The sequence below is a fragment of the Theobroma cacao genome, chromosome 5, assembly GCF_053813885.1.
Source record: "Theobroma cacao isolate CCN51 chromosome 5, ASM5381388v1, whole genome shotgun sequence".
Taxonomy (NCBI): domain Eukaryota; kingdom Viridiplantae; phylum Streptophyta; class Magnoliopsida; order Malvales; family Malvaceae; genus Theobroma; species Theobroma cacao.
The window spans coordinates 13,868,812-13,884,778 of record NC_142643.1 but is presented as its reverse complement, the minus strand read 5'-3'; the positions used below and the strand labels follow the sequence as shown (position 1 = coordinate 13,884,778).

The 15,967-nt window shown below is 32.3% G+C and overlaps 2 protein-coding genes across 2 annotated transcripts; one reads left to right on the top strand and one right to left on the bottom strand.

Annotated features, from left to right (window-relative positions):
- The first annotated feature begins 7,705 nt into the window (after positions 1–7,705).
- Positions 7,706–12,438, top strand: LOC18598496 (stearoyl-[acyl-carrier-protein] 9-desaturase, chloroplastic). The gene is made up of 3 exons (XM_018121944.2): positions 7,706–8,046; positions 10,269–10,773; positions 11,491–12,438. Exons 1-3 carry the CDS (start codon positions 7,931–7,933, stop codon positions 12,049–12,051), a joined length of 1,182 nt encoding a protein of 393 aa, XP_017977433.2. The 5' UTR covers positions 7,706–7,930; the 3' UTR covers positions 12,052–12,438.
- A 433-nt stretch (positions 12,439–12,871) lies between these two features.
- Positions 12,872–13,713, bottom strand: LOC18598495 (uncharacterized). The gene has a single exon (XM_088806143.1). The coding sequence runs from the start codon at positions 13,606–13,608 to the stop codon at positions 13,039–13,041; it is 570 nt and encodes a 189-aa protein (XP_088662269.1). The 5' UTR covers positions 13,609–13,713; the 3' UTR covers positions 12,872–13,038.
- Between the last annotated feature and the right edge of the window lie 2,254 nt (positions 13,714–15,967).

The window sequence follows — 15,967 nt, the reverse complement described above, 5'->3', positions numbered from 1 at the left end:
AAACCCTTTTGCTTTGAGATGTACTCCACTAGTCTGGTCATGCTTTATTTGTTATGAATTTTGAACATGTTTTACATTTTGTAAATTAATGTTATACTTTGAGATTTTGCCACGAGGTGGCTTATACTTTGGATATTTGAAACTATTTTGCCTCCTCATTTTGAGCACAGGATGGTGCAAACTAACATACTTTGATATTTGATATATTTATATATTACATATGTTTCCATAGTGATGCGTCCCATAATGTATTTTGAGTAATTGAATTTGTTTGTTTTTAAAGCTTGCTTGAGTCGAATGGGTTTTTCCCATTAGACCCTTGCGCGGGTCATGGACCTCGAGTTTGGGTTATGACATTTAGATGTTTAGATTTTAATGTGACTAAAATATTTTATATTTTGGGTAAAATAAACAAAGGGAGGAAGAATGAAGAAAGAAGAATAAAATATTGAAAACATATGACACTTTTTATCATTATATTTTTTTATCTTTTTTATTTATCCTATTTTTCCTTAAATACTTTCTTTGAAAATTTTATAATTTAATATAATTTGAAAAAAAGTAATCAAATATAAAAATTTCTTAATTTATATTTTTAAAAGGTTAAATTATGCAATTAATCCCTATACTTTTCAAAATGTATAGATTTAATCTATGTACAATAATTTGTGTAAATTTGATTTTTGAACTTTGTCAATTTGTTAATTAGTCCCTAACTTTAATATTGTTAAATTTAACCATTAAGTGGCACTCGAGCATTTGACTTATTGGTTGGTGCATTATCCCCCTACTTAAAGAGCAAGATCCGAATCCCCTCTCCCCCAATTAAAAAAAAATTAACCATTAAGTGTGTTGATATGGTATTTTGACCAAATTAACATGACACTTCTTGTTGACATAATGTTGACTATATGAAATAATGTTGGCTATGTGCTGACATGACAATTGTTGATGTTAATGCTGATGAGATACCTACTAACGTGGCAAAAATGCTCACATGAAAAATACTAATGTCATGACCTGGTACTCTCTTCGAGCCCGTGACAACTGCCGCGGTGTCCCGGTAGACATACATTACTCGAAATGTCAACCGAAATCTCGCAAGGCTCTAGCATCAATTCTCCGCCTCCCCTATGAGTAGCAGTTACTAAATATCATATTTTAAAGGAATATAGACTATTTTCAAGTCAAAGATAATTAAAAAGTAATTTCTACCGCATAGGGGTATTTTTGTCATTTTACCCGAAAATTTTGAAACCTGCTAAAAATATAATATATAAATGAAAAATATACATTTCATATCTAAAAATAAATTTCGGTATCTAAATCATCCATTTAAAGTGAAATTATAGCTAATCAAACTAAATAAACATATTGAATAAAATATTTCATTTTTATATAAAACAATATTTATAAAATTCTACGTAAACAGTTAATGAAAAGTAATAACAAAATAAATTCGTATATATAATAGCACATTGCGCCAAGGTATACAAAAATATTCTATAATGACATGTGAACCCCAAAATAACAAAAATAAACACGACTGTAAACCCACGATTTCTAAGAGTGTAAATTCAAAAGTAAACCCTCGACAAAATCGACGGTCTACAGACTGCCCTGAGCCTGAAATGGGTGAAAAAAGGGTGGTGAGTTTTTATAAACCCAGTGAGTAAGTAAAGATCATCTATAACATCTAAAACCGAGTAAATGGAGACAATTAAAACATCTCATCATAATATAATTCATAACATTAAAACTCATTTCAACCCATATAAAACAGTTACATTTCATTAAAAAATCAACAAGGCTTATGACTCTCTTAAAAACTTGGCTTGTGGCAAAACTCGTACTCGGTGACATCTTGCGCAGGGCATCCAACCGAGTCCGCCAAGACTGTTAAAATAACATATACACATAAAACATGTTTTTACGTTTAAAAACACAATCGTTCCTTGGCGTTGGCTGAGTTTCACCCTCTCATACTAAGGTAAAATATAACGGGGTTTACGGTGCCCCTCTAATAAGTCGGTCCACGAAAACTCGCCCACTGCAGTAAGCTAATCAATTACCCCACCAAATCAATAAAAATTTCGGCAATATGACATGGCTAATATGATATTACCCAGCCTATCGAGGTAAAACAAAACAGTTCATATATTCCACATAAACACAAATCCAGCCATTCATGTCATCACATTGTCATAAGCTATCAATTCAAACCATATATTAATTTCAAATCCCGTTATGCCGAAACATTCATTACAAAGCAGGGTCGGCATAACGAACAATAGCCAATATATATATATATATATATATATATATATATATATATATATATATATATATAATACAAGTATATAGTCTCCACTTACTCAATTTTCAAAACCAGCATTCACTGTCAAAACAATTTATGAGCCTTATTTCATTTAACCAACACTTCAGTTATAAAACATAATAGTTTACAACCTAAGTTCATTATTCTTTAAAATCATAAAAACGAGTATAAACTACTTTAGATAGTTAAGATGATAGTTTGATTACTCACAATAACGGGAGTATTCCTACTCTTGGTCCTCGGGTACGATATCCTTACCCTTACCAGAGGGTTCACCACCTATACCTAATACACAATAAGTAATTCAATACATTTGTGCCAAACTGTTATAAAACTATTCCAAGCTATATATGAATGCATGAAATTGAATGAGAAATGTTCGAATAATCACTTAAAGATGGTGTTTTACATAGGTTCAATTGTTATTGGACTGAAGTGGTATTCGACCTAACTTGCACTATACACTGTTTAATTAGCCAAAACATTCGATTCAATTCCAAATAGATTCATTGCACTTTCGATATTCCAAATACACCCAAAGTACCTCAATGAACTTGATTATAACTTAAATGATCACATCCGAAACTCATTTAGATTCCGAACTAACGTGCTAATCAGTGTCAACACAGTCTAATAAGTCCGTATATATCATTAGAAATCAAATTCAAGTCCATTTACCATGATTTTCTCATTGTCGTTTAAGTCGTTTACTAAAGGCACTATACTTTTCGATAACCATTGTCGATATTCGACACCATAAATCATCGAATACAAGCTAAATAATATGAAATATAACAAAATTCATCATCAATATATCCCCTATTAAATTCGGCCAAGGAGGGTTTAGTGAAGGACATGTGGTTTTCTTGCTTGTTTTTCATATTGAATATCACAAAACAACTAAAAACACCTAGATAGCATGAAATCTAACAAAAACCATCATCAAAACCTGCCCCCCTTGATTTGGCCAACATGACTTCCTTCATGAAAATTTGGGTTTCAACCATAGAAAATGAAAAAGAAAGCATGGGAAAGGTAAATCCTAAGCCAAAATCGTGAAATCTTACCTTAGATCGCGTCATTTTTCGGTAACCGATGAATTTCTCTTGAATTTTCTTCCTCAATGGTTGTTTCTATTCTTTGCCCCCTTTTCTTTGACTTGCATGGCAATGAAAGAAGAATTGAGAAAGGTTTATGCTAGTTCATAAAGAAAATTATAAAAGAATTAAAACTTGACATGTGTCGACGTGTGATTGGTTCATGGTTAAAACTTAACTATTAAGCATTATCTTACCACCACATATAATACATTAATTATCCAAAGTATAAAAATGATAATAGGTGAAATTCATGGGCTTGACAAGTGTCATGGTGGTGTAAAATTTCAAAAATTCTAATTATGTCTTCATGGACACGTGAAATGACCGTTTTGCCCATATGCTCGAAAAAATATCGAAATTGAAATTTTTCACTCCAAATCAATTCTCAAATTCAAATTATACTCCAAATAGTCAAACTTGATCAACAATCTCGTCCAACATTCCAATTTTTGCCCTCGAGTGGTAAAATAACCATTTTGCCCCTGCATTATAAAAATTTTCGATTGAATTCCAAATTAATTTTCGAACTCCGAATCACCATTTTAAGACATTCTAAGGTTCAATAACTCTCAAATACATCCTAAAGTCTCTCTTTGGACTAGTTGGAGGTTTTAATCTACTTAATTGTACCACTAGGTACGATACCGACTTTTAACGATTTTTCGAGGCATTCAAGTATGCAGACATACTATCAAGTACATGAATGACATGGAAAGTATATAATAGAGTTGGGCTTGACAACTAACATGGTAAAAAATTAACAAAAACACCTTAACCCTAAATTGAATGAGATTGACATAAAAATTAAGAGGAAAAGAGCAAAAAAAAAAATCAATAAATAGTATAGTGAGCTTTCCAACGCCATCTGAGAAGTACGCTACTCAACATCTTTCTTCTGCTTAAAAGACCCAAATACAACAGAAAAATCTAGAAGCATCAAGCTGTAGTGATAAAGGCAGGGAACCTTCTGAAGGATTGCCAATCTTGGGCATTTATTTTGAGTAGGCTTCTTTACTTCCTCTACTTTATAATAAGCTTTGCTGCCAAACTTCTAATGTAGAATAGCCTTAGGTGTAAGAGTTGGCTTTTTTAGCGTGTGTACCAATGATCCTCCAATTTCCATGCAAACTCCAGGTGTTTGAATAAATTAACTAGGAAAAAGAAAACGTTCAACAAAATACTAATTTATCTCATATGTAAATAAAATGCCAAGAAGAAATCAATTAAAGTTGCAATTCACCAATGGCACAATTTGTGCAAGCAAAGAGCTAAACATGAAATTGACACGCTACAAGAATAACAAACTAACTGCAAATTAATGTTTTTATATTTGATTCGAATTCAAAAAGATTCATATAGAAGCCTTTGCACTTCAATTATTTTATTGAAACAATAAAAGTGAAATTTGAGGGAAATATTAAGCAAATGAGACACTCATAATATTATTGAAGTGATAATCAAAGGGAGTAAATATGGTACCTCCGGAGCTAAAGTGGCGTCTGTATACGTATTGGAGGGAATTTCAATTTCACTTTTGGGCTCCTTTTCCATCAATATGAGTTACTTCGGTAGAGAGTTTGAGCTTTTTGTTTGGGTTATTCAAGCAAATGGGAGAGACTGAAAAGATGGGTTATGTCACATTAATATTAATGTGGTTATATCGCATCAATACATAGTTAATAATACATGGATAAAAAATATCATATTAATTTAATCAAAACATTACATTAACATATTTAACAGTTAAATTTAATAATATTCAAATTATAATTAAAAATAAAAAATTAATAAAATAGAGGGACTCAATTTATATAAATTTTTATATAAAAACTAAATTTATATATTTTTTTAGAATACAAAGATTAATTTTTATATATATTTTTAAAATACACAGATCAATTGCATAATTTAATCTTTTTAAAATAACAAAAATAATTATGTAGTAATGCATCTAAAAAATATAATTATTTTAAAAAATAAATTATACTAATCATCGTATAAATTTATTCAACAGAATTTAATCTCAAGCGGATAATCAACTAATATTAAGAAAATAAATCTCATGTATTGACCCTTCATGATCTAACAGTTGTTTTTAAAGAGATATTTTAGATTTTTCACATCTCTCTTCCTTTTGTTTTCTCTTCTTGGGTCTTATCGCCACTCGGTCACTTTTTTATTGTGCTTGACTAGGTATTTGTAAGGTTATCTCTTGTGATGTTTTATCTCCGCTTCTGGTTGAGATATTGTAGGAGAGATGTCAAATGTTTTATCTATTACAGTGAAAATTGATACTTTAATTGATTACATGTTAATTTCAAGATCAAGCCCCATTTCACATCATTACTCTCAAATGAGGTATCGGGTACAAAAAATACAAAAATAGAAACTAAAAATACGAAAAATATAAAAAAAGTAATGACTGAAAAGAAAATGGAAAAAGGTTATCAACTCAAAAACAACCCGTTCTCCAAGCATCAAGCACACAAGAAGAGGAAAAGACAAAAAGAAAAATCAGTAAAAGAAAATATGGTTTTTTTTTCCATTTTGAATCGTTGAAGGGTTCGATTTCTTTTCTAGATCTAGGGAAATCCAAGTCATTTACCAAAAACTTTCTCTAATTAAAAGGACGAGTGGCTCGAAAGGAGTCACGAGATGTATTATGGGCAAAATTCGGCAACGATGAATGGCAGTCGGTGATAGTCCGACGCCAGGATCTAGGCACGAAAAGGGGAGGGAAACCTAGAGAGAAGACGGGGAAAAAGAAAAAAAAAAAGATTTTGGTTATTTCATAGACCAATGAACGACATCGTTTTGAGGGTTACTTTGGAGCATTAAAATGATGACATCTTATAAGGCGGGAAGAAGGGCGGTTCCAGTCAACCTGACCCGTGTCTCTGCACCACTCAAGCCCACGAGTATGGGGTCTTCTTTGATTTGTGTTTTCAAACTCATTAAAGTGCGTATTCTTTTACCCAATTTTTCCTTTTTTTTTTTGAGTTCTTTAATTTAATTTTTTTCCATTTATGTATTTAATTTCTTTCTTTCATATAGATCCAAATTTGAAAAAAAAAATGGCTTTTAAAAATTCTATGAATAATAAGAATAAATGACAATAATTTTTTTTATTTTCATTATTTATTTATTTGTTTGTTTTTGTACATAAAAATTTTTAGAAACAATAAAAATTATAAAATTGAATTATTATTATTATTATAAACCTTTTAAAAGATAATTATAAAAACAAAAACATGTTTAATCATTAACTACTGTTTATAGAGTGTTCTAGGCTTAAAAGAGTTTAATTTGGGTTGTAAAGAGTATTAATTGTTGCTGCTTGCTGTCCAGGTAGTTGGTTGTTCACTATTTGACATAGTTTTGGTTTTATACTTTTTCCATCCAAGTAGCTCAATAGACGATTCGAGAGAGGATTTATCTCTCTAGATATTTACATGCCAACAGTGATGTAGTTGCTTTTGCTTAATTTTTTTTGTGAATTAATTTTTATATTTTCTCTCATTCCATTTTTGATATATTTTGTATTGAAAACTAATTTTGTACATTTGGATACCATCCCTTGTTTCATTTTTTTATTTTTTCCTTATTATTAACAAACAAAGATGTATTCTTCAATCTACAAAAATCATGATATTAAACATAAAACAGATGTTATTGTGTTTAAATTATTACAAATAATTTTATTTTTGTTGGTTGAATAAAAATTTTTTTTTATAAAAAAATAATTTTATTTTAAAAAAATTTTGCTTACCCGATTACGTAGCACGCACGGATCCTTTTCTAATTGTTGTTAGCATGATTTTAGGGAGCAAGAAATCAACGAAGAAATGAGAGGCAGAACTGAGGATCCATCTGGAATATTTTCCCATTTGCCAATACCCACAGCCCAGACAATGTTCGTTGTTCGAAGCTTTCCACGTTTCAATCCGTCGTGTTTACTCCCCTAAGTACAGATTCTGGCAGACGTCGTGAAACACAACAACATTTTTCAACATTTACGTCCGTCGCTATTGCCACCCTCCTTTTCTCCAAATATTTACAATTTAAGGACTCTTCCGTGGCACTCGCTTTCTCAAGTTTTTCTACAGAGGATCCCCCAAATGCCATTACTTTAATGGGAATTTAGACTTTTATTTATTTGGGTTATTTCGAACCAAGAAAAATGGCAAAGGTGTAAATAATGAACAAGAGGAGGGCATTCGAAAAGTAGGTGTCAGTTTAACAGGCATCCCGTCTCCCTCGCTTCATTCAACAAAAACTCTTCATTTTGGTGTGTTTCTGTCTCTCTCTTTCTTTCGACTCTCTCGAACAGAAACTCTCAACAAAGCTTTTCCCTTTCTCTCTCTGCTTTTTTTTTAGTCTTTTTTGGATATTTGGGAGAATACAATTTGCGAAACCAATCTCCAATAACCAAATCAAAGAAAGCTCGTTTCCTTTTTCTTTTGTTTGTTAAGAGAACAACGAGATAAAAGAAATGGCTCTCGAGTTGAATCCAATGATCTTGCCTTCAGCTCGCAAGCTACCTGGTCATTCCAATACTTTTAGATCTCTCAGGGTCTCCATGGCATCTACTCTCCATTCCACTCCTAAGTCAGTATATATTTTTCCCTTTTTAAATCATGGGGAATTCTGCTTTTTATTTTACCAAACATGGATTTTTTTTTTTTTAACATTTGGATTGTTTCTATTCAATGCTGAAATGAACTTAAAATTTCTGGATTTTTTTTTCTGATCTCGTGCATTTTTTGTCTTCCGATTGTGGTCTTGTGCATTGGGATTTTTGTCTCTTTTTTGGGAATCCATGGAGGTTTTTTTTTTTTGGGTATTGATTCGGGGTTGGCAGGATACCCTTTTTCTTGAATTTTATTGAATTTCAGTTCAGTTTTCTGTTTCGGATGTTATGTTTGCATGTTACTAAAAACAAGCTTCTTGGGACATAATTCATGTGATTTCATTTTCTTAAACTTTCTCAGCTTTTTTATTTAATGTGTCTGTTTTTGCTCTTGATGCATGCATGTCTTTTTTTTTTTTTTTCTTATTTTTTATTTTTATTATATAATCTTTTCTATTTTCTTGCATCATTTAGCTCCATCCAATATTTTTGTTGGGGTCACTTGGCTTCTATGATATTTTATTTCTTACTTCTTATGATAATGATCAAATTATTATTATTATCTTAATAATTTTGTTGATTTTGCAAATTGGATGTGGTCCTTCCTGATTGTCCTTTTCAGTTACCAGGACATGTATGCATTATTTAAATGTTTTGTTTCCCATTTGTTGAGAGTTAGGTCATATTATTATTTATATGTTAACTTATTCCCTTGGAACTAGGTGCTGTTGGGTGACTGGTTTCAATTCCTATTGGTATCATTCAATTCATTGTTTAGGGTGTGCTTGTTTCTTTCCTATTTGGTTGGAATTGGGAAGCCGTTTGATTCTTTTTCTTAAACAACAACCTTGTATTTGAGGTTAAAAAAAAAAAAAAAAACCTTGTATCTGAGGTTTTCCCTTATAAACTCTCTTTTGATAAGTATATCATTAAATTATTATGTGAGCGATCCCTTGGCCAAACAACTGGGAAACAAGAAAAGGATAGATTAATGAATGAATTGTGCACTTAAAGAGTTAAGAAGTCTCCTCTTATTTTATCCTTTACGAGCTGCCATTCTCTTAATTGAAGAGTGGTCCATTATAGCACTGCCTATCATCCTGTATTTCACCAACTCATGATTTTTCCATTACGCGACTTATTTGATCTTTTTAGTTTTCATTAATGAGACAGATATGGTCATTTGCAATTCCTCACAACTTCCTTTCTTCTCTTTGCTTATAGCATCATGGTTTTTCCTGCTTGTATTCACAGTGAGTGGTTGCCATAATTTTTTCATATTTATGGCAAATGTTTCCTTTCTTTTTGGCTTTATAAGATTTGAATATGGTTCCAATAGTTGAAGCAGCAATTCTACTTATTCTTTTTAGGTTTCATGTTTTTCCTGTCTCAATATTTGTAGTGAAATCTTTGATTTTCTCCTCTTCGCATAACACAACTATAAACAATTTTCCTTCAAACTTATTACTATGATAAATTAAAATTAAAAGAAGCTGTCCGAGTTTCCTTATGTACCTTTCTGATGTTACACTGAGTTAGAAACCTGTTACTTCCAAGGCTATGATGTTAATTCATAAGGTATTGCATTCATATTCTCTGATTCTCTCACATTATCTCTAGTACACATACATTATTTCTTTATAAGCTCTCAGCCGAACCTAAAATTGCCATGTTATCAGTGCTTCGTAACTTCATAAATGAATACTGACATTAAAATGCCATCATAGCACAGTGTGCATAGAAAGGACCAGAATACTGCAAAATAAGCAGTTTGGACTATTACAAGAGAAGTATATTTTAAGAGATTTGAGATTTGCGTCAACTTAGACTATACGCAGCCAAATGCTACATGATCCAGATCAACCAATTTGTTGCAGAGTTGAATGTGTCGGAATATTTTCTGACCTCCAATCTTGTTAAACCAAAAGTTTTAAAAATAAGTCATTGCTAGAATACCTTCTTTTAATTTTTCATTCTTTTTGAGTTTCCTATTGCTTTGTTATTTTAAGAACAAAGAAAGAGGAAACAGAGAAGAAGGAAGCTCTATTGAATTTTTCTGCATTTTGTCATTTATATGTGCAATTACTGCTATGAATTTGAAGACAATAAGTCCTACCAGTGCCCATGAAAATTGTTACTGTAACAGCACATAAAAGTTTATGCTGCTAAGTCCATTCCTCCCTTTATCTCTTGGTTACAGAGAGGTCAACAATCTAAAGAAGCCATACTGCCCTCCACGAGAGGTACATGTTCAAGTTACGCATTCCATGCCACCAGAAAAGATAGAGTTGTTCAAGACCTTGAATGATTGGGCTGAGAAGAACATTTTAGTGCTCCTGAAGCCAGTTGAGAGTAGTTGGCAACCAAGTGACTTTTTGCCACTACCTGAATCAGAAGGATTCTATGATCAAGTCAAGGAATTGAGGGAAAGGTGCAAAGAGCTTCCTGATGATTATTTTGTTGTGTTGGTTGGAGATATGATCACAGAAGAAGCTCTTCCAACATACCAGACAATGCTAAATACTCTGGATGGCGTTAGAGATGAAACTGGTGCTAGCCTTACTCCTTGGGCTATCTGGACCAGGGCCTGGACTGCTGAGGAAAATAGGCATGGTGATCTTCTCAACAGGTATCTGTACCTCTCTGGACGAGTGGACATGAAGCAGATTGAGAAGACAATTCAGTATCTGATAGGATCAGGAATGGTAAGATCATCATTCTCCTTTATTTTCTTGCATTTTTTTGGCAAAATTTTGATTATTTCTTGCCCGTCTTAGAGTTTGGTTACTCCATATAGACAGGAAAAATAGAAAATATTATGCATGCAAAAGGAAAGCCCTTTTCTCCATCTGGAGCTATCCCGGTAACTTCCTTTAAGAGAACTTTGATAAAAAATGGACACTAATATCCTGATGACATTGGACATTACCAAGCAATATCTTGTTTTGGCCATAAATTTTCTGCAAAAGAAGCTTCTGCCTAGATTTCATTCGTAATAAGTTTCTCAATTTCTTATTACTGATAATATTTATTTATGTCAGCTGGACTCATTTTATTATTGGAATATCATGAAAATATGTTGGTGTTTTATGGTCCATACTCTTGGAATACTAGTGTGGAATGACCTATTTTATTGTCTGTATATTTTTGTAATAGTCTAAACTATGAGCAAGTATAATGGTTTCATGATTGGTGTAAGCTAAGGAAACTTTAGTTGAGCTCTTTTTGCATGGGCAATTTGATCTTTTAGATGAACCTATGCATCAGGTCAGCAACCATAATGGACTCTGTGTGAAGTTGATGCCTTAATGCTACTTTCATTAACTTTGTCAATGTTAATTTATTGATGGTTTTGAAATTGTTTGTTCTAACAGTCAACCTTCTTCTTACATTAATTTCTTTCCTTTCTGGTTTATTGCTAGGATCCTAAAACAGAAAACAACCCCTACCTGGGTTTTATCTATACATCATTTCAAGAGAGAGCAACATTCATTTCCCATGGAAACACAGCAAGGTTAGCTAAGGAACATGGGGACTTGAAACTGGCTCAGATATGTGGTATAATTGCTTCAGATGAGAAACGCCATGAAACTGCCTACACTAAAATTGTGGAGAAGCTCTTTGAGATTGATCCTGATGGGACTGTATTGGCCTTAGCTGACATGATGAAGAAAAAAATCTCAATGCCAGCCCACCTAATGTTTGATGGCCGGGATGATAACCTATTCGAGCACTACTCAGCTGTTGCTCAGCGGATTGGAGTATATACTGCTAAGGATTATGCTGATATATTGGAATTTCTTGTGGGAAGATGGAATGTAGAGAAGCTGACAGGTCTTTCTGCTGAGGGATGTAGTGCGCAAGAGTTTGTGTGTGGACTACCTGCAAGGATTCGAAGGTTGGAGGAGAGAGCTCAGGCAAGGGCTAAGCAAACATCCACTGTTCCTTTCAGTTGGATTTTTGAGAGGAAATTGATTGTTTAATTGTATTGCCTCTAGACTGCTGCATACTACTGTTGGCAAGACTGTTCTGTGCTATCATCGTTTCAGTGGAACCTTGTGCGTGAGGAGATGGTTGCAGTAGGTCAACAGAAAGAGGACAAGTGTAGTTTGAGTGTGTTATGTCATTTTGCCCCATCTACTAGGTAACTAGACAGGGTTGTTATTTTGCTCTAAAACGTGCTCGGTAAGCGTTTCCTGTTTCGTCAAAATAGAATGTTGATGTAAGCTAAACATACATTCTACCCATGAACGTCAGTGAGTGGGTTTTTTTTTTTTTTTTTCTTAAAAAAAAATCAAATAATGAATGTTGTTAACTTCAGGGTTGTAAAAAAAGTGCAATGGTTTTAAGATTGAGGCAAATTGAAACTATCTTGGCATTCCACCCTTTTACCATTTTCATTTAAGCATGTGAATTCATTTATTCGATTTATATCTTCTTAATTCAATCATTGAAGATTGGGTTTTGTTCACAATTTTCTTTCGTTATTTTGCTTAATAGATTAGGTTCTGTTCACAAATTGAACGATGTGCAATGTCGTTTTCCATTTATTCACAAGCTGACTAATTAATTGAGAATAAAGAACCTAATTTTGTTGAAAAACAAATTTACTAGGGAAAACTGTCATTTAAATTTCTTAAAAAGAAGTAGCTATGTATGAATTCTTCTAAAAATAAAAATAAATAGATAGCAGCTTTGGAAAATAAAGATATAAGTAGCATAAGATGATTTCAATAGCTAATCAATATCATTAGCATTTTCATTCCATGTCCTCCATTGATTAGGACCATTAATACAAAAATATTAAGAATCGAAAGACAAATATATATATATAGAGAGAGAGATAAGCACATGAATTGAAACAACGAAGAAACCCCAAAACAAGACCTCCCATAAAATGAATAGATAAGCAAAAACAAATTTCAGCAGCACAGCAGGCACTAATTACCATGCCATCATCAATATAGAATTTAAACTTGGAAAGGCCATGGCCAGTCCTTCAAATCCTCATCCTGTTGCACTTTTGCACTCATCTTCATAGCTGTAGAATTTCCATTAACATCACCTTCCACATATGCATAGTACTTCAAGAAGAAAGCAAGTGTTAAAACCACCCACTCCAAGCAAAAGATGAGCGCACAAAGCCCACCAGCCAGCTTCAAGATCACTGCCCCATCATCTTCCCTCACGTAAGACTTCAAATTACCAAGAAAATCACTTGTCCTGGTGAAGATCAAAACTGACACTGATCCTTGAAATATTGCTGTCAACACGGTCGCCACCATGTGGGCTGCATACCATCTGTTAGTCCCCGAAGAGGCGGCGGTGCAGCCGGACACTGCCCCTGCTATGGTTAAGACGTGAAGGAGAATCAAGAAGAAGCCAAAGAGAGAAGGGAATAAGCGAAGAGAAAGTGTGAGGAAAATGCAGCTAGAGGCTGCACCAAGGAGGATGTAGTTGCAGAAGAGGAAGAACTTGTGTGTGTGGTAGTGGGATCGAGTGATTGTGGTTTGAGGAATGGTGTTTAAGTGGATACCCATTCGCACTTGGGGGGGAGTTTGCTGAAATTTTGATGGATTTGCTAATAATTTTCCGACTTTGAGAGATGGAATGATTGATTTTGTGAGGGGATAATTTGTCTGCAGATATAAAGAGTGGAAAATGTGGAGAGTAAAGGTCTATAACGGATGATTTGACAACAAGAACAATTCTGTGACCGTTGGGAGGACCCATTATAAACAAAAAAAAAACGGCTAGTTTGCTTTGGGTTCTATCTAAATTAAAGCCAACGCTTTTTTTAATTTTGGCTTTTCTATATATATATATATATATATAATATTCCTGAAACACCAATACAACAAACTCATTCGATAAATATGGTAAATCAATAAATAAATTCAGATGATTCTGATGATCAGCAGATTAACAAAATGATTTGAAAAAAACCTAAAAGATTTTATTACCCAAAAGTCACAGCACTTGATTTAAATATAGAAGAAAAACCAATGTTTCAAAAAAAAAAATATAATGCTAATACAATTTATGAATGGAACATTGATGGAATGTCTTAATACAACATCTTCAATACGCTCCAACAAATGACAATGGTGTCCAATATATATAAAACTCAAAACTAAACAGGTCAAATTACAAATCATTCTATAGCAAACTTTTTAGTTTGTTGGATTTACTGGACAACTGAAAAGTTAGTAGGATAATTATCTTACCACAAATCAACAACAAGAAATATTAAAAGCCATAAAAAAAAGACAATGAAGGCAATAACATCCTGGATGAACAAGGAAGAGAAATTCAAGACGCTGTTGCAACTCTCATCTTTTTAATATCAAAATATTTCAAAAGAGATCCTTCTCGTCGCAAAGACAGAAATTCAAAATTATTATCAAATTTGAAATATATAAAAAAAAAACAGACTTTAAGTAGTACAAAGATATTTTTATGACAAGAGTAATGCAAAGATTTGATAACCAACAACCTTTTTGGAAAGAAAAATTGCTAACAGGACTTCCCACATTATTAGGAAAAAAAGTTAAAAATCAAATAAGAGAAATTTATAAGGAAATAATTCTTTATGAAAATCTTACATATGGTGAACTCATAAGTTTCACTCAGAAAGAATGCTTAAAAATATGTCAAGATTTAAAACTTCAAAGATAATTGAAAAGAGAAAGAAATTTTTATGCAAAAGAACTAGGATCATTCTGCCAACAATTTGACATTAGGCATGAACCCTTTTCTTCAAAAGCTTGTTACTCTACAAAACCAAAACAAAGAAAACGTAAGAAAAATCTACCAGAATATTATCATAAACCAAAATACAAGAAGCATAGAAAAACAAAACAAAACGAAAAGAAACCTGCAAAAATAGACAAGACAATAAAATGCTTTAGATGTGGAAAAGCTGGCCACATTTTCAAAATACTGTAAAATTAAAAGAAGAATTAGTCAACTCTAATTAGATAAAGAAACCAAACAAAAAATTAACGAAATACTCATAGGATCTACATCTGATAGTGAAACATCTATAAATAGTGAATCTTCAAAAGAATTACAGATAGATGAAATACAAACTACATCTCAATCCCCAATAGAAGATGAGACTTTGATTAATGTCTTAACCAAAGACCAAGAATTCATGATTGAAATTATTGATAAAAGTCAAGACTCAACATTAAAAAAAGAATATCTTGAAAAACTAAAAAATTCAATAAAGGAAAAAACTGACAAACCTATAATGACAAATCAAGAAAATATGTACAACATTAAAAATATCATTTTCAATAAATATGAAAACTTTAAACCAAAACAAATAACAAAAGAAGAACTACACATAGAAATAAAAAACATAAGAAAAGAAATATCTGCACTCAAAAAAGAACAACTAAAAATAAAACACCAAGTTGAATGCTTAACAAATTCAGAAAATCAAATAGAATAGTCATCCTCATACACAAATTCAGAACAATAAAAATCACAAGAATACATGATGATTCTGTCAAGTCCGACCTTATAAAGTACTTGCCATGTCCTTCATGTGATTGACAATATGCTTGCATACTTAGAAAGCCCTAAAAAATCGTCAAAAGTCGATATTGTAACAAATGGTACTATTAAGTTGAATTAAGCCTCGAACTAGTCTAAATAGAGATCTTAAGATGAAATTGAGAATTTTAAAACCCCAGAATGACTTAAAATGATGATTTGGAGTTCGAGGGTTGAATTGGAGTCAATTTGGAATTTTCATGTTCTAGGGGTAAAATGGTAATTTTGTCACTCAAGGACAAACTGGGAATTTTTAGAAACGATTTTGATCACATTTGACTCATTGGAGTATGATTTGAGTTTGAGAGGTGAAAAATTTAAATTCTGACATTTTTG